This window comes from Vanessa cardui, chromosome Z (genome assembly GCF_905220365.1).
Source record: "Vanessa cardui chromosome Z, ilVanCard2.1, whole genome shotgun sequence".
NCBI lineage: Eukaryota > Metazoa > Arthropoda > Insecta > Lepidoptera > Nymphalidae > Vanessa > Vanessa cardui.
In genome coordinates this window covers 14916687-14936370 of record NC_061154.1, presented here as the reverse complement: position 1 = coordinate 14936370, position 19684 = coordinate 14916687, and the positions used below count along the sequence as shown (strand labels likewise).

At 35.1% G+C, this 19684-nt stretch overlaps 1 protein-coding gene across 4 annotated transcripts in view; it reads right to left on the bottom strand.

The window, feature by feature from the left end:
• LOC124542954 (triple functional domain protein) overlaps positions 1-19684 on the bottom strand; it is a 79156-nt gene that overhangs the window by 33550 nt on the left and 25922 nt on the right. For all 4 annotated transcript variants that reach the window (XR_006967412.1, XM_047120909.1, XM_047120910.1 and 1 more), the window contains 10 exons: positions 18361-18626; positions 17951-18118; positions 17463-17589; positions 16814-17025; positions 15650-15782; positions 12811-13071; positions 12387-12548; positions 12042-12124; positions 11828-11912; positions 1630-1879 (listed from right to left, as the gene is read on the bottom strand). Coding sequence is in view for 3 of the 4 variants with exons in the window: in XM_047120909.1 (XP_046976865.1) it covers positions 1630-1879; positions 11828-11912; positions 12042-12124; positions 12387-12548; positions 12811-13071; positions 15650-15782; positions 16814-17025; positions 17463-17589; positions 17951-18118; positions 18361-18626 (1747 nt within the window). In the remaining variant the exon portion in view is untranslated. The remainder of the gene's footprint in view (positions 1-1629; positions 1880-11827; positions 11913-12041; positions 12125-12386; positions 12549-12810; positions 13072-15649; positions 15783-16813; positions 17026-17462; positions 17590-17950; positions 18119-18360; positions 18627-19684) is intronic.

The window sequence follows — 19684 nt, the reverse complement described above, 5'->3', positions numbered from 1 at the left end:
CACTGAATGGCGGAGACAGCGTAAATGCACGCACGTTCTACGCATTAACATGACCGTAACGCCAAACGCGCGTCGCGGCCGATGACAAAAGTACATTCCAAACAAATGTAAAAGTATACATTTTTGAGAGTTTCGTGAATCTAATGAAAAAAAAACCACAACTTAAATTCACTTTCGTATTTTTCCTGAATTTACTAGACATCATAAACATTTTCACTCGTGCATATTTGATCATATTATGGTAGTACAGAGTATAAAAATAAATATGTTTTCGTTTATACACATATTATCATGAAGAAAAACGATTAATTTCGTATTAGTTTCAAGATATATATGTGTATGCAGTGCATTAAAAATATATTTAACTCGATCATACGTAAAGGGAGGTAGGAGGATGTGTGCCAAGCTAAGTAATGTTATGTGGAGTGCACGCTGACGAGTGGCACTTGGCGTCGCTCCCGCGGTCTCTCGGTAACAAGCTCGCCTCTCGACTCTACGAATGATTATTGGCAATCGTTTCGCTTACTCTGGTAAACTACGTCCATTTATTTTTAACGGAAACTTAATAACTGGAGATTGCTACCATTTAACCATTACGATAACTGTATTAAATTATATTACTTACCAGAACAATTCTGGCTGCATTCTCTATTTGCTTTATTATTAATAACTGATATAGGAGATCACATCATATATCAGTCAGTAACAGAGGTTTTGTGTCAATTATAAATTTTACTAACACATAACGATTAAAACTGCAATCCCGAGCTGTGTATAATGACGAATAAATAATTATGTTATAAATTAATTATATGACGGTTTTCAATTTTTTTTTTATTTGAATATCGAATTCAATAAATGTTAAATGAAAAATAATTTTCGTTTTTTAAACGCATCAGGCGCATCGTAATTTTAGAACGGCTACTTATAATTATCTTGGTTTACTATGTATATACTCTACTACATGAATAGTAGCTCTAAAACCAACACAGGCTATCTGCAACTGTTATTTTAAAATAAATAAACGAATTTTAAAAAAATGCAACAAATGTTGAAGTCATTCTACTCAGTTTGCTTGGGTATGCATGGCATGGGTGTTTGGCCGGCACTCGTATCTTTTGCAGCATAGAATTTCAACGACGAAAGTTAATCGTCTTACATCATGAAACATAACGTGAGCCTGAATCAAACGATATAAACGAATTTTTATGGTGTTAAATTACACAGTAAAAAACAAATGACACGACACATCACATATTTATATATGTATGTAGTATCAATAAATGAGAATAATTTACATTAACTAAAAATCCTTATTTCAGAGTGTGGTCTGCATCTTGTAGTTATAATATATCAGTTGTTAGATCGTTATGTTAGTTATTGTCATCGAACGTTTTGGTTTGCTCTAAGTGACAGCGAACGATGCCCGTTACTTTGAATGAGCAGTAGACTCAAGTTTTGTGAACTATAGTTATAAATTGGTACCTATCTACAGTTGGGGATGAAACACAACATACTTAATGCATAATGCTTTACGCACAAAGCGAATATACGATTACAAAACGTAATTGGATTAGATACCTTGTTGGAATAAAGGTTTAATTTAAAATGCGAGTTATCTACACTTACCTATGGGTTCGTCGGATGGTTGACTGAGTGGTCGACGGGAGGGAGAAGTTTTCTGATGTGGCTGGGGCTTGAGAACAGCGACGGGTACGGCTCCCTCCTGGGGAGGCTCACCGGGCACGCGCACCAACCACCAGTCGGCACGCACGGCCCAGGCCTCTAAGACCTCAACCTGCTGCCCTTTCGTCACGGTCACCTCGCCGGATCCTCCAGCAGTGTGATCAGCTACCACCCACGTCATCTCCGTTCCCGCCTGTAATGAAATTACGCTTTACTCACATGTACAACTGAATTTCAATCACCTACGTATATTTATTAAAATAGAAAATTGATATTAAAAGTAAAATTTGTTAATAAGTATAGGTATACAACAAATAATTGTTGCAACTGGCAGTTTAAACATGAGCGAGCATTGTGAAACCACCTTTATCTTTCTAAGATGGGGAGTAACTATTAGATGCGATTTACTTTCTACCGTCGGGTGGAACCGAAGCAATTCATCTGGCCTATAGGAAACAAACTCCATTTTATATGGAGCTAAGATCTGCAGCGCGGCGAAGTTTTATTTATATCGTTTCCTTGAGAAGAACTCGCCCCTACAATTATTGACTACGTTGACATAATAAGCTGTCACAAAGTTTTGAACTCATATACTAACAATACCTTCCACAGCAGTGGAACTTTAGAATTATGGTATAAAAGTCTAATCATTGGAATTTAGTTTTAAAATTTACTATATTTATTATGATATTAGTATGATATCGCTAATAATTAATCATTAAGTATTAATATTTTCCTGCAAAGCTCAAGGATATAAGGCTGAAATAACAATTAAGCCCAAGAGTAATTATATAAATAGTCAGTACCAATAATATCTAGAAAACTGAACAAATGATTTTTTCTTTGAAAAATCGTTACATATCGTGGCTTCTAAAGTATATATTTTATTGTTTCCTTTTGACCAATTAAAATTATTAGTACACCGCTACGGCGCGTGCTTATTTCAATTTCAAAATATTCTCGTTTTTGAGCTCGTTTGGCTTCGTTTAAATAAGATGGGGGATGATTCGTCAGATGCTAAATTGAGTGTACTAGAGAGTCGAGATTTAACTATCTCAAAGGCGCAACGATGCATAAGAAAAAACGATAAAGACGGTGGAACGCGCAACTCAAGAACATTATTTTAATAACCTTGAAAAAGGTATATTAAAGCAATGTAAAGTTTATAAGTTACTCAAATAGAATCATTTTCGTATCTTGAGGATATTGTATTAAAAAGTTGTGAAGAATATATTATTTCACAGTGATCTACTTATAACAAACTGTTTTTCCTAACTCAACGGTCCGGATGACCGGAGCGACAGAACATTGATCGGAATATACACCCACATATGTATATGGACGAAATACGCATCCTATACGTCAAGAAGATCGCAAATTGTTATGAAAATATAAGTAATTATAATTTTGCACTGTAAATAAAAATTCTAACTCGATACGAATATTATAAATAAAAAAGTTACATTTTCATTCGTCTGTCAGAGCAACAGCTCTTTCACGGTCAATCCGCTGAACCAGGATTGATGAAATTTGCTATGAGGCAAACTTGAAAAGCAAACTCAAATTCCTTTATTCAATATTTATACGTATTTCACTGGTGATACTGCTCGTTTAGTATATTTCAGTTACTTTCACAGTATAATGTCTTACTTGTCTATTTGAGCTACAGAAAAGGGCTGTTCGTGAAATCTTTAACTGAACTGGAGCTAAAGAATAATTATGATATAAATTTATGGAAATCAAGATATTGACTGTTGCAACTTCAACAGTATCCCAAAAAAGCTTTCGAAATGCTTTTGTAGCCAAATTAAAAAAAATGTTAAGGAATTCTTGAGTAAGATAGGTTTAATAACCTATTGTAAAATTAGTGAGTTTTTGATTGAAAGCGCGCCTTGGGAACGAAACGATCGCCTCCTGGCCTCTTTATATATTGAATATAGGTAAATAATAATTTTGACGAATAAAAAAACCCACTGAGTTTTTGGAGACAGGTACCCGGTCAGGGTACTGTCTTTTCCGAACCAATAGTATTTAATTTGACAATTAATGTATTTTTCATTATGAATTAATTTCTTTTTAAGAATCTTTTTTTGTAGGCGGCTCCTTTATGCTTTCCTACTTTTGCTTTATACATAATAAAAAGTTCATTAATACTAATGACGAATTTTGTCTAGAATTATATTTCGCACTTCGTTTAAATAAAATTTGACGAAATTTAAAAAGCATCATGATTTACATATAGACGAATTATCAAAGGTCCCACTAAACATGTTCGTCTCACGCTGACATCTCGTCTGTCATCGGAAGTTCAGCGGGCTCAGAAGAATGCATTCGATTGAGTCGAAGCAATTTGTATCGTCTTTTTCCGTCATTCTTTGTTTACGTGAATATACTTATTTGTGTTTTCAACAAACGAACTCGTCAATCGATATCTAACTTGTCTAGGCTCGCTGCCTGCTATGCAGACGTTTGCGACATAGACGTAATGATCATGAAACAAAATTTATGATACATGTATTTTATTCAAAAGATATATATTATCTACCTTCGTCTTAATTTTATGAACATTTAATAAATTTGTAAATGCTATTTGTTTTCGCACCCGATCCGTGACGAGAAGGTATTACCTATTTCTCATAATATGATAAGCTCTTACATGGTGTCACAGCAGATCCAATATATATATCCCTTCTTTACAAATGAATGTAATAGTTCGTGTTCGCCTATTAGTAAACCTTGAATAGATATTTCCATCACTAACATTTATTGAAAGCATCAGATGCTCCTATATCCGCAGTTGTGATTGCCGACATAAATAGCAATTTTGTATTTATGTATTGTTATTCGCTGCGTTTGCAGCCGACGACGGAGCTTATTATTATGTATGTATTTCTATATTCATAAAAAGTATTATAATTTTACAGGCCTTAGTGTCATGTGTATTTCATACTATGTGGTGTTATGACATGTCTTTGTATACTGATAAATATTACAATTAAAATAAGTATTACTTATTAAAATAAAAACAGAGCAAAGGACCTACAACTAGAAAGGTAAATAAAAGCGATTTAAAAAACATCTAAATCTATAATTATCGTCTGTGATAACCTCTGTTTGCATAAGACTGCGAAGCCGAATCCACACAACCCATTACACATTTCATTGCAAAATCCACTTTCAGACATCTTCTAGCTTTACCCGTTACGAGTGACCGACAAATATACTAAATTTGATTTAGTGAACATTTTAAATTTAAATAGGATTTATTTTTGCGTGATGCGTTCCACATAACAAAGACTGAGCTATAAAGCGGTGACCGACTAATGTTATTGTCGTAGGAGCAACAAATACCAAAAAAATTAACGCTTACACACAATTATTATAACTTTTGAAAACAAACAAGTTACAGATTTAACGAGAATCAATAAATGACAAAGGTCAAAGGATATCTCGTTTTTTATTTCCTTTTATTTCAAACGTAATACGTATAAATAAAATATTTGTAAAACCTCCCGAAAGCTTTGTGTACGATTCCGCAATTTTATTTTGAGCATAAAATAAAAATAACGCGGTTAAAAAAAAGCGCCGGTATTCGACAATAAACTGAAAAAACAATTACCAACCAAATACATTCCAAAATGTTTGCATCAAGTTTTGTATTTCTAAACTCTCAAAAAAAACTATAATATATTTGTGTTATGTTAATGATAATCTTATAAGAATACATCAATATCAATGTGTTGATAAATTAACAAATAGCGACAAACGTGAGTATGAAACTCTTTAAATGGCACATTGTTTACAATAACCTCAACAACAGATGCGCACATCACCACTCAAGCGATGGGCAAAAATAAATTAAAATGCGAGCGTTATACGTTTTATATTTTACCAAGTGTTACATTATATACGGTAAAATTTATTGTACCAATAAAAAGCGAATGTTTTGCAGCGGAGAGGTATGTGTATGTACCATAAAATAATATGGTAAAGTGCAGCTGAAACATCGTATGACTGAATTGATATGTAAAGTCGACGAAGGGTTCATAAGGGTGTGTCGAAAAACTAAGCCGGCACTCTTACACGATGTTGCATTCACCTGACGTTGGCGGTTGCCCTTGAGTAGTCGAGCATGGAACGAGCTTGGAGTGTCAATTGTGTGCTGGCGCGAAAGTGCTGAATGGGGCGCGCTCACAGAACTCTGCCTGAACCATGGTAGCGATATTTTGCGCCGGCTTTTATGTTGTTTAGTGGGTACGGGTAAGGGCGGATGCAGAGGTGGGGTAGTAGTCATCGTAAGGTCACGTGGCACCGCGAGGCGCTCGAAACGTAGATCGGCGGGCAGCGGGCGGCGGGCGGAGACGCGGGCGCGGACGCGAGCGGCAATGAGCGTTGGTCGCGACCCGCCTCGTCCGGTGCGGCGCGCGGCGCTGTCGCCACTGCCGCGCATTGTGCCGCCCGCTACTATCGCTCGCTATCTTACGGGCGAAGACCCGTTCATTACGCAGCCTCCGTATCGAGCTACATTTCCGAATTCATATGTGTCAAAACCTTTGTCAAGAGAACGTCTAATTTCTTTGCGCGGGAAGGTATTGCACTAATTAGTATGAAACGAACCGTTTGCAAAACTGTGACAAGTATAATATTTTGGATATTATTTATTATGGTTTTCAATCAATTAAGTTTGTTATTTTTTGGTAATTACACCGCATCTGATATTTTGTAAATGTGTAATATATTTTGATTAGATAATTTTTTTCTATGACATTTAGCTTTAATTCTTTATCCTCCACAGTTCGATACACATAGTCTCAGGTCGAAATGCTTTAATTGTTTGTAACAAAAAGTAAAATGTTTATTAGGTAAAAAATGATTGGTTTCATTGAAACAAAAATAATTGGGAAAGCTTGTACAAATAAATATTCAATATAAAATATTGTATGTTGTGAGTTTCATTTTTATTATAGGCCATTGGAATACAAGTCGAACAATGTGTACCTAAATAATAAAAACCAAACTATCGAAACAATTAAATTGTAACAAAAAAAAAAAAACATTGACGTAAAAACAAGAGATCAATCATATTTCTCGCTGAATATAAAACTTTGTTTTGAAAAGTTTATTTTGCTTGCATTCAGTGCAACTACAAACAATTGAAATATAACGACGTGTAACTGGAGCTCTTAATAATTGCCAAAGGTTAAATATTTACGGGGATGGAAACATGATTTATTTGTTTTGTTTTGGTATAAAATACATTAGTATAAAATTTGTCAATAGATTGGTAAGAAGCGAGGTGAGAAGCGCAAGTCTTACAATGTGTATCAACCATGTGACTTAAGATGTTATAACAATAAGACGTATTCGTGTTTACGTGTCCAATGTGACGTATTATATTGCATAACCTTACACAGTACTACAATTACAATCGCACTGTATTTTCATACACCAAAAGATGATAATGTTGAGGGCGAAATAGTATTAGCAGTTTATCTTTTTAATGTTGGTTTTGTTTATTAACTACACATCTAAACACTGACTTTTTTAAATTAACCTGATGCATTAAATTTTTATATGTAGCAGTTTTCTTTATATGTAGCAAACATAATAAGTAATTTACTTAACGGAGGTGTAAACATAACATTCTATAGCCATGTTATTAGAAACAAAGTTATGACAGAAACAAGACTATAAACAATTGTCTTCAGGATGACAAATAGAAAATCCTTAAATAGTCGTACCGATCCGGAAGTACGGGTGTCAACCTTGACTCTAGTCACAGAAAACAACATTGTAAAGCAATACGGTCTGCAAAGAAATCGAGATAAGAGAAAAATTGTAGGCGATTTAAAGATAAGTAACGAACTTAAATCAAACCTACTCCGTTGACTCGGCATGTGGAGAGGTTAGCAGAGGATCTTACTGTGTTGGTTTACTCGGGTTGTGGTAACAAAGCAGAGCCAAGGACCTTTTAGCTTCTGGGAGAGTCAATTTGTGTAGAGATGCTCAGCATAAATGCGTCAACTAGATACGTGGTCAAAACTTAACAGGCACGCAAAATACGTGATTTGATGTGACAATATCACAAAAGATAAAAAACAAAATGCCGTAGAGATGGAAAGACAGTTGATTTGAATCGCGTTAAAAAAAAGAATCGCGGATACGTCGCTGCTGCATAAACGTGGAAAATTCGAATTCGAGGTCTGCATAAGAATTTGGTTATGTTGTTATAACTGAATAATATACGATCAAAGGATGAAGAGATAATTGTTTGTAAACTGATCGTAACAATCAAAAATATTTTCAGATGCCGACATATTGCCGAAATCTCATTAAAAATCGCAGGTTATCATTGAAATTAGAAAGACTGAAATCGATACTTCGATACATCGTTGGAAAAATATAATTTGAATATAACGCTACAGTGGAGATAACGACAACAGAGTATATAGTGTATCTAATTAAGTTTGTAGCGAAGCCGAGACTCATTAGCGACGCAGCGAAAATTACTAAGCCTCGCCTTTGACACAACTAAATTTATTTCTAACAAGATGGCTCTTCCTAGATATCTGATAACTCATTTAGAAAGTAATGCATATTTTATACCAGAGTGTTGTATTACGAAAGAATATACTATATTACGCTAAATTCCTTTTCATGTTTGTACATGTTCGGATAAAACAAAATCGTTCAAAGCATCAAAATTTCAATAAAACTCCCCATTGTGACCACTTCGCTGAAAGCAATCTCGATATTGATAGTCACTGAATGCATTTATAACAAACCAATTGGAATAAAACGTCTATTAAATGATTACGGTATTGTTTGTATTCATTAATTGAATTTTTCAAACTATAGGTACTCGTATAGTCTTTTATTCGATATGAATATATTATATTTATAATATATTTTACAATCAAGCGTTTATTTTGACATAATTTTAAAAATGGATGTTGTTATATAATGCAGACTGCAGCCTATAAATGAATGCAAATTTCGTTTCGTTTTAAACACAAAGTTGCAACACGCCGTACAAATTTTCACAAGGGTAATTTCATATGTGAGTTGCCCTTACATAATTAAATTTTCTCTATGAGATATGGGGCATATGAAAAACAAAAACATAAAAAAAACAAAATTAGAAGAGAATACGGAATGAAGCAGCATTTAGAATAAAAACCTTTGGGTTTATAACTTCATTTCTAGCCGTTTAATATTTGTTTCGTTATTCAATTCAAGATAATATTTGCGCAATTAATAAATTCGCTTGCGTCATACCTAGGGAAACAAAACCCCGGAATCCCGGTAACCAGGTCAGCACACGGTCAGTAAAATTATCAATACTAGGATTCCTGGGATTTCCTGGGGGTCATTTACCTTTATCGGGAAATAAAATCGATATTAACAGGGCTCTGCGAATTATAATATAATATAAAGGTATATTTTTAATATTATGAGTACACGGTTCCTGTAATATAAATAAGACGATGAGAGCATCGTCTCAGCAACGTATTGAGTAGAGCGTAAGGGGTAGATCGTAGTTTGTCCGAAGTAAACTCATTGCGTTCCAGAGACGTAATTACCTTGTATTCGATAGTGTGTGAACAGCGCTACGTGGACGTGATTTAAACAGTAACGGTTTATTTTATTTTAACTAAAATGAATCCTATTCCATATTGTCTATATTCCATGTTAGTATATTTATAGTGTCGCTGATATTGTTTATAACAATGTATGGAATCTGTTTTTAGCACTCGTAGATTATTTGTAAAAGCACAGAAAACGTTCTTAATTTTTCAATAATATTTTGTCTAAAGAGGTTTAGCGGTCTTCATAAGATTTTTATTGTAATTATTTACGGCTGACGAAGTCCACAGTTGAAACCAGACGACGCTAATGACTACTTAACAAAGTTATTACATAAACCTGCAATGCTCCGACAATGTTCGAGTTTGCATTTCCTTCAGTAAAACAATTCATTCATTGATTCATTTAAAGTAAACATATTTTACCTCTTTTAGAGGGTCACGCAAAATGTAACATAAAAATGACATACCCTATTCTGTAGGAGCTTATCATTTGCGTCATAATTTCGTAAATTCTATTGTAATTTTAGAAGTCTGTATAAATTGCTCCACGCCTGAGACATACCCACAAAGGTCTTTCTATATATTGAGGAGTGTTAAGCTATAGTCCAACATACTGGTACAGTGAGGGTTAAAGGCAGTGGAAGTTTGCGGGCAATATACTTCACATATTTTCAAAACATATCTCAGACATGCAGGTTTAATCATGCTTTGCCTTCACCGTTAAAGTCAGCGAAATATTAATAATAAAGACAGACGTAAATTCGAAAAGTCAGAGGTACGCGCCGTGATATTAAACTTTTGCCTTGTAGTCTACGGGACTATCGACAAAGTTCTACTTTATAAGTTTTCTACTTTATAAGTTATGTACACATCATTTGTAAATTGCTTAACTTTAATCGGACAAAATAAAATATAGCTGCAAGATATTTATTTAATTCGTTTTTCATCAACGAACTCACCGAGGGCAGTCGTCTTTTTATCAAGTACAGATTAATATACAGTAAAAACTTAATTAATAACCCGGACTGTCCCACGGTTGGGCAAAGCTTACCTACCCTCTGGGAAAACACACGTGTCAGAATTTAATCCGACATAATATGCATAATTCATCACGATGTTATTCGAGCGCCAGATAAATTGTAAACACAAATTAAGCATTGAAAAGTCAGAGTTGCTGACCGTGTTATATGGTAGTGCTATACGATACGGCTAAATCTACTTCTAGATAACATTACAACTACTGCGGACTAATAAAAAATTAAAGAAGTATATTTGACAACTAAAACCTGTTACACTGTCTTCGTAAATGTTATTTCGCAGTTCTATTGTATGCTAATATCGCAATATGAAAATATCATCAAAAATACAACATGTATATTTGAATATTGTTTTTTCCGTATAAACGCACGATAACTGATACGGCGCGGGGTATTTTAATGAAAAGTATTTTGATATTTTGCTTTAATGCTACATCATAAATAATATCCACGAGTGTTATCTGGTCGATTGGACATTTCCTCGCTCGCTCTATCGACTAGATATCTACCGTATCACCAGGACACATTGAACAACATTACTTTTGGTTATAGGAAAGGATTCTAATACGAAATCGGGCTCAAACTTTCTAGAGACGAACTATAATATTTGAAGAAATGCAACTCTTTACTGTAATTTTAAAGTATACCAAGGACAGAGACTGCCGCAAAACATCAAATCCTATTTAATTTTTTTTAAGCATTTTATCGTCAAAAACACATTTCTATCCATTTAAAATGTAGTATATTGTAATATATGTCGTATAAAACGATTTTTAATTGAAAATTCTGTTTCAATATGATAACTTTATCTTGACAATGATTTGATAACATTTACACAAGATTAAAAACAAATAACAAAGGACTATTCTGACCATATTTCGTCAATAACATTTGCTTTTCAATCATTACAATTTAAATGATTACTACGTGATAAGAATTGAATGTTCCAAATGAGTTGAGAGTATTTTTCTTTTTGAAGGAGAATAACCGATTGTGCGGTAACATCTAATATAGCAATGAGTACGAACAGCAAGATAGTCTAAGACTATTTTGTCATCTCGTCGACCTACAAATTCTTTATTGTTTATAAAGGTATGCTGGATGTGAGGGAGACTGACGTATAGACTGTGTTGTCGTCTATAATATATTATAGCAAGTTTTGATTTCTCGATAGTAGATACAGAAAAAGATAAAAAAGATTTACTGTCATTGTCACTGATTAAGTTATTTTAAGAGAGTTGCGAATATTGAAACAATACTCGTGTCGCCCACAAATAGCACTTTGATTTATTTGTGTTTACAATTTGTCTAAGTATTTAAGGAGAGTATAACATATTATGAAAAATCTTGAATACAGTAGAATGGTTGCGACTGTTTGAGTATTGTATGAGAATATCCGTCGATCTCTACAGCAAAGTAGATCTCTGAAATGAGCTCTTAAGGAACTTCTAAATAGAACGTACAATAATGACAATCGAACGTCGTCAGTTAGATAAAGTAACACTCGTGACCTACCTTGTCTGAGTCGGTGGTGTTGCCGCTGCCGAAAGACGCCAATGAGTTGCGGTCAAGATTGTCCGTGTCGGTGTCTTCAAAGTCTCTGTAAAAGTATCCTCAGTTATAATTTTGATTCCATCGTAGTAATCGTTTATACATAATATTTTGACACTAGTTTTATGAGACAATAGTCATGTCCGACAAATGTATTAAATTAGTCTCCCACACGTACCGACTCGAGCGCTGCGAGCTGGCGGGCCGCGCCCGCGCCGGACTGCGCGGCGGTTGCTGCAACGCCCCGCTAAAGTACGTTTCCTATAACAAACAAATATTTAGACATACAACATTAACATATTTCTATTCTAAGTAATGTGTCGTTACAACCAATGACATAGCAACAATTATATAAACCAATTACATAAAATTGAATTCGGGTTTATTACGATTGTCATCGCAGTGAATCCCCTTCAAGTAAATAGTTAAGGTAAAATAAAAATGTAGGTGTCGTAATACATAAGCGCAATGTTAAAGTGAAGCTATTTTAATTAACATTTAAAGTTCGTATTGACAATGTTACCTGTATGACTTCTCGCAGGCGACGCACCCACGTCTGCTTGACGTCCAGCGAAGGCGCCTTGAGCACGATGCGACAATCGCTGGCCATGGGCTCGCGGCCCGTCCACACTGAGAACTTGCACTCGTCGCCTTCTATGTGCTCCGTTACACCCAACTCGGAAGTCTAAACAACGTTTCATTCAATTTGTTACTACAAAACAATCTACTTTTAAATGAACCATTCTTTAAGATTGGTGTTACATGTAGCACTGTATATAATAAGAGTGTATATAATCAGAATGTAATTTAAGAAACCAATGTTAGAAGTTATTTCATTATGAACTCGATTTGTAATTTATAACAGGAACATAAATAAGTAGACGCTGGTGGCAGATGCCAAAGACTCTCTACTTCCTTTAACAATAAAACTTCAGTCCGACACTCACCATAAATTTAGTCTTGAAAATGTATTTGGCCTTGCCATGAGTGTCCTTGACTTCTTTAGCGAGGAGGAGATGCAAATCGAAGAGGAACACCCGCCTCTCCCGGCATTTCTTGATAATCTGTCGGAGGTCCCACACTTGGAACGAGTCCTGCAACACGACTTCGCCTAAGCTGTCCATGGGCACGTCGCATCCTTCGAGATTCGACAGGTGCATTGCATCATTAGCCTTTTTCGGAACCGAGAGCATCACTTCCAATCCGTCCTGCGAACAACCGACATAATTATGAATCATCAACGGCAGTAACGCATAAATTGTTATTTATAAGTTTGGAACAAAATTAAGTGGAAAACATTTGTAATCGACATAACAACCAAGTCAATTATAAAGATATAATGCGTTTCTATTGGGTTTTAATATTTGGTTTATACTTTAAATGGAACGTAAATCACTATTGTTTTTGTTTGCATCACTAACTAACCGTTCAACAAATATAATAATATTTACAAAAGAATGCCCATTTTAAACCGGTTTTAGATAAATAACTACTCAAATGTTGTTAATATTCAAAGACAAGGCTGATAAATACTTTCCATTTCTAAATTGAGTGAGAACGACTAAATACTTTATAAAAAGAGTTTATTATCAAAAATATTAACATTTGCACATACAACGTCATCCTTCGCGGCGGGTCCAATTTTGTTCGTGCGATAGTTATTCAAATATTTAAGCATCATCACGATCACAATGTCTACATTTACACCAATCATATCATTTTACACCGAATATATTGGATATAACGTACACTGAAAAACACTACTCACTACGAATCTCGACTGACTGTGCCGCTCACAAATGAATCATGAGGAAAATAATGGTTCGAACTAATCGTCAATTTACAGCGCACAGTGGACTAGTTTATTTAATTTCCAATATCACGTATGCATTGTATAAACTTAAGTGAACAACAAACATTTTATACTGATAATGCCATTACAAAGCACTGAACCTCATTAGCAGCGGAGATAAGCGACTAAGTCGAATCGGAAGTAGAAAAGAGCTTAGGAGCAGACAGGATTCCCGAGTTCTCGTAAACAATAGTCGAATTACTCATCGAACTTGTCGCTTAACTATTCGTATTTTGCTCTACGAATATTGAGGAACACTTAGAAAACTAACTCTCAGACGCTATGACATAACGCGAAACTGACAATATGCTTGTGATGCTGTGATAAGTTCAGCTGATTGTTATATAAGAAGTTCCGTGGCTGACAGAGCGAAGTCGTTAGCACTGACGAGAATTGGGACTTTACATTAATAACTCCACGATACGTTCAAGTGTCACACGAGTATTACAAGAATCCGTTGCACTGTTGGATGTATTTCCGTGAGTAATTTTGTTCCAATCTTGTTCCCCCAGCTAGTTTAGATAATGAATGACGCAGAACTCGTAAGACTAATTAACCTGCTGTAACAAAAGCATTTACATTAGCGCTGCGGCCATCGCGCTTCATTAATTAATTAGATAGTAATTATTGCAGATTATAAGATTAACATACTCCGCTACTAAACTACTCAATTTGCTTCCAATAAGAAAAACTAATTGACACTTTTATTTATTTAAGCCGTCTTTAACACAATGAGCAGTAACTATATTTTCCATCACTTAATATTCGTACGAGTCGAGAGAGTGATTTTTAACATATTCGAATATCAATTACAAACCGGCTATTTCCAATGTCTATCTAAAGTAATATATTTATCTAAATTATTTTCTTCAATTACAACCGAAACATATTCTATAATCAAAACAATACATACAGAATAATTTACCGACCATTACATACAAAGTTAGCAAGGCAACAGCAAACAAATAATCAATATTTGTTTACGATTGAAATACATTAAAACTGCAAACAAATGATTATATAATCGTTATTAATATTAACTGTTAGTCGTTGTGTGGCGTTGTCGTTAAGGTTAGGATCGTAAACATCAAACCCAATTTAATTACAAGCTGGCGATTGCAAATAGGGCTCACCGCGATTTTCAAATTATGGAACACGATAAATTTTAGCACAAATACATTTACATCGACATATACTTCTTATGGAGTTTTTTTGTAACGAGGACCTTTATCTTATCGCCGCCTCTTATCACTGGATGCTAGTTAGAACATGATAAGAAATAATAATGTAAAAGATTAGATTATGAAAACGGATTCAATATTCTTCGTACACGAATAAAAATAAAACTATTTAATAATTAATTTAGTTTGTCATTGGGGCCGAAGTAATTGTGACTAAAGTAAACATATTAATAGAATTTAACGAAAAGCACACGTCTTATTGGTGTTATTTTTTTGTTCAATTTTACGGAAATCCTATAATATTTGTATTTACTCCTCTAATTTGGTTCAAAGTTTGTGGAGTGGGGATAAAAGTAACGGTATCAGTCGATCCTGCGCATTTTGACAACATCAATAAAAAAGCGCTTTAAATAAAACTTTTTTAAATAAAACTTGAAATAAGTAATATAACACATAATGTAATAAAAAGATTGAAAATTTTATTTATTACTCCGTTTCAGAAGATAAAATCAAAATATACTTTATTCAAGTAGACTATTGCGAACACCCTTGATTTGTCATTTAATTTTAACAACTATATTAAATGAAGCTACAACCGGTTCGAAATGTACATTCTACCGACAAGAACCGGCAAGAAGCTCAGTAGTTCCTCTTTTTCAATATTTAAAAATACAAAGTCCTTGTAATCATGTACATAATTTCAGTTTATCCAAATGATATGTATATGTAAATATCATAGAATAAAGACATTACCTTAATTTCCCCCTGTCCCTCGGCACAGCACGCTTGTAAATCTTTGAGTAACAGTTGGTATTTCGTTATTCTTTGCACTGGTTTAATAAGATAGGCAGCCAGGGGATGCTCAAGTTTCTTCTTGCGTTGAACCCTGTTGTTAAGTATAAAAAAATATTCAAATACCATTTAATGTATGAAGTTATTACTTGGTGGTAGGACCTTGTGCAAGCCCGCCTGGGTAGGTACCACCTGAAGGGTGAGTGAGCCAGTGTAAATACAGGCACAAGGGACATAACGTCTTAATTCCCAAGGTTGTTGGCGCATTAGCGATGAAAGGAATGGTTAATGTTTTTTGTCTATGGGCGGTGGTGACCACTTATTATCAGGAGGCACTAATGCTCGACTATCAATCAATATTATAAAAAGGTAGACTATATTTTTTCTTCTAAGTTTTCTTCATACTATGATCAAATCTAGTTGATCTAGATGAGTTAATGTCATTCTATTAGGAAAGAAAAACGATTGCTTTCAATTACAAGAAAAGAGCCACGTTATCAATAAAAGCGGGAATCCAAGCAAAACATAGCTAAACTTTCGGCAATTTAAGTTAATAACTCGGCTCGTAGTTGGCGATGAAAAAGAACATCGTGAGGGTGTTTCCTCGATGTCTAATTTTAATGAGACTCTGCTTCACGCATATCTACCAAATCGCATAGGAGTAGCATAGCGGAATTAGCTCCAAATCTTAACCTTAAAAGTACAAGGCTTTACCAGCACGGGTAATGAACAGGCTTTTACTTTACTTCATAATGTACGTTCAATTTGTAATTCTGTTCTCAAGGTGTGATACATGCATTTCTTGTCATATTTATATATTATATATATTTCGACAGGTCCCAAGAACAAAATCGTATCTGCGAAATTCCTACTTTACAGTGTGATTGCTTAAAGTTTTGTAAAACTATGTTTATGAATAATTACGCTTGATGAATAAATTTCGAAGGTTTTTTGATCAAAGGCCATTCAATCAAATCAAACAATCAAACACACTACCCTGTAGTAAATGTTATACAGGTTAATAATTAACAATAAAGTCGATTTTGTCTTATTTTTCCATAAGATTTTGTTCTTGGGACCCGTCGATTTGTTCTCATGTTCTGATAATATAGTCATCGCACTCGCCTGTCGAAGTAGTCGCCGGCGTGCTGCACGACGGCCGCGTTGCTGTCGGGCTTGTTCCGGCAGTACGACACGTACATGTCGAACTCGCGCGCCCACGTCACGAAGCAGTGGCCGACGTCCTCGGGCATCGTCTCGTACTTGTCGAGCTCGCGGAGGAACACGCGCTCGTGGAAACGATGGATCTCTTCGATGTTGCCGAATATTAATTCTTCCTATAAACCAAACGCATCTGTTTATTATTTCATTCACACTTAAAAAACCCGACTCGAATCAAAAATAATTTAAAAAAAATGTATGTTTCATATTATTCGAATCTGGCGAGAACCGCTGCCGGATGGTAAATTCTTTGCATGTATTACAATATATTCCACGGGAACAATTTTCTGCAATCAGTCTTATTTCAGTTACAATACTGTATTGTTTTCGTAAAATTTACAAGATTTTGTTGATTTTTAATTAAAACTCGTTCATGAATGTTAATTTACGAATAATATGAAATATGATAACAACGGCACTACAAACGACAACGGCAATCATCTGTTCACGAAAACTTAATTAAAAATTAAAGATAATAACGAATATGATAATGTACAATTTATAACTTTGCGAAATGTTTCAACTAGCTTAATGGTAAGTAAATAATCCATACCTTTCCTTGAAGGGCGCTGGGCACCGAGGCCGGGTCGGTCCGCATTTCGCGCAAGTAACATGTGATACACGTCTCCAAATCTTTAACATATGTACGTTCCGTCTGCAGAAGCTCGGCCATTATAAACCTAAACAAGAAATTTGAAATTAGTATTTAATATTACATATAATCTTTCGTTACAACATAATGTAATGAAGTAATAGATTTCGACGAATTTAACAAGTAAGGGCAAGCAACTTGCGATAATAGAACAGTTTTCTTAGTTAAGACTTAAGACTCATAAACTCATAAACTGTTTCTAGATGTAAAGTGACAGTGACCGGAACCGGTCGATCAAAGTGCCATTTATAGCACGTAAGGGAAGCATTTACAAGAACAACATGACATCTTTTGTCCTATTACAGGAATTAATGTACTTTCGAGCGTGAATTAAACAGAGTTGTAAGTAATTGCATTTTAAAGGGCATATGGATAACGGATATACGTACTCCTTGCGGCGCGCACTCCTCCGCTTGTCGTCGGCGGTGGCGGCGGGCGGCGGGTCCACGCGCGGCTCCGCCTCGCTCGCCTGTCCCGAGCTGAGCGACGCCGCCACGCCGGAGTCGCTCTCCGCTTCACTCTCACCGCCTTCCATTGAACCACTGAATTCTGCATATCTGCGTGAGAGACGACACGTAACTTTACTCATGTGATCCTCTTCGAAATTAGACACCTTTACTAAGCGTTGCTTTAGCCACTATCGAAATTAATCAATTCAATCATATTAACATTTATTTATACTCTCACGTTAGACTGAAATATTAGAGTAATAAATTAACATTATCGTACATTTGTTCTTAATGGATATTAACCACATTGATATAATTAGTACATTCTGTAAGATATCTGAAGTATTTACCTTGCATCTACAGCTGCAACCCATTCCTTGATCTGCACGGCATGGGGGTGTCCCTTCTCGACGAGTCCGTCCGCAAGTTGCGCCAAGAGGCGCACTCGCTCGCGGGACTCGCGCGCCACGCCGCCCGCAGCCGCCGCCGCGGCCGCCCCGCATCGCTCCTGCGTCTCGCGGATCCACTCCACTGCCGCTCGCGCAGACCGCTCGAACAGCGCGAATTGTTGGCACTGCTCGAGGCGCTTCTTACGTACCGTCCAGTGCTCCAAAACCTAAAACAATCAACAATTACACCAATTATAAAACCAATCTAAGCAATAAACGCTCAAAAGGAGTTACGTATTGAAAAGATGGTATTATGTACTATCATTTCACTGTCAAAACCTTATTAATACAGACAGTCTAAGGCAAACTTAAAGTAAATCTGCACTAAGAACAAACCTTCAACCATTAAAGTTCAAATAAATAATAAAATTGAAGAAATATTTACTGTTTGCATTAAAAACATAAATAGAGTCGTCATGACGAGCTTTATAATTTCACATGGCGTAACTGCAACGGCAGACTGGCTACTAGCGATTCCATTGACCATAACATTAACGCCATTGTCCGCGACTTCATCCAACCGTACTGATCGCCGATCCAACCGACGGCCACAAAAATATAAAATTGTACTAAATGTTCACTCGGATGAAAGTAACGCGTTCATTCAAACATGTACAACGACAACAAAATTATCGACAATTGCAAGGAATTGGTTTCATAAATATTTTCACGTGACATAATTTGAATCGTAAACAAACAATGACCGATCTGAATCAATTCAAAGTTGTTTGTGTTTATTTTATTGCAATGTATTCGAATCACACCATGAATAATGTATTATGAGCGATCGCATATCATAGGTTCAGAGCTATTTTTATAACGATCACCCGGAAAACAATAAGCGTGCGAGATACTTTATAAATAGAATTCCCATATCATGAAACGATCGTGCACAATTAAATATTGTCTTACCTGACGTACTATTATATTTATAGATTATAATATAAATCCGAAACGCATTAAGTCTAAAGTACTATCTGTAGTATATGTTACTATAATTAAGTTGTTTTTTAATTTTATATACTTTCTGCTTAACATCTATAATATGGATGGGCAAGCGAACAGTATTTTTTTTTATGTGTGCTTATAAATTTTAATCACACAACTATTTTATTTTTATTTCTGGGATTGTTGATTGGATATAACTTTTCCAACAATAGTTTGTCATCAGGTAACAAGTTAATATTTGTTACTATTTTTATGCTATAAATAATGAGTACGTCAC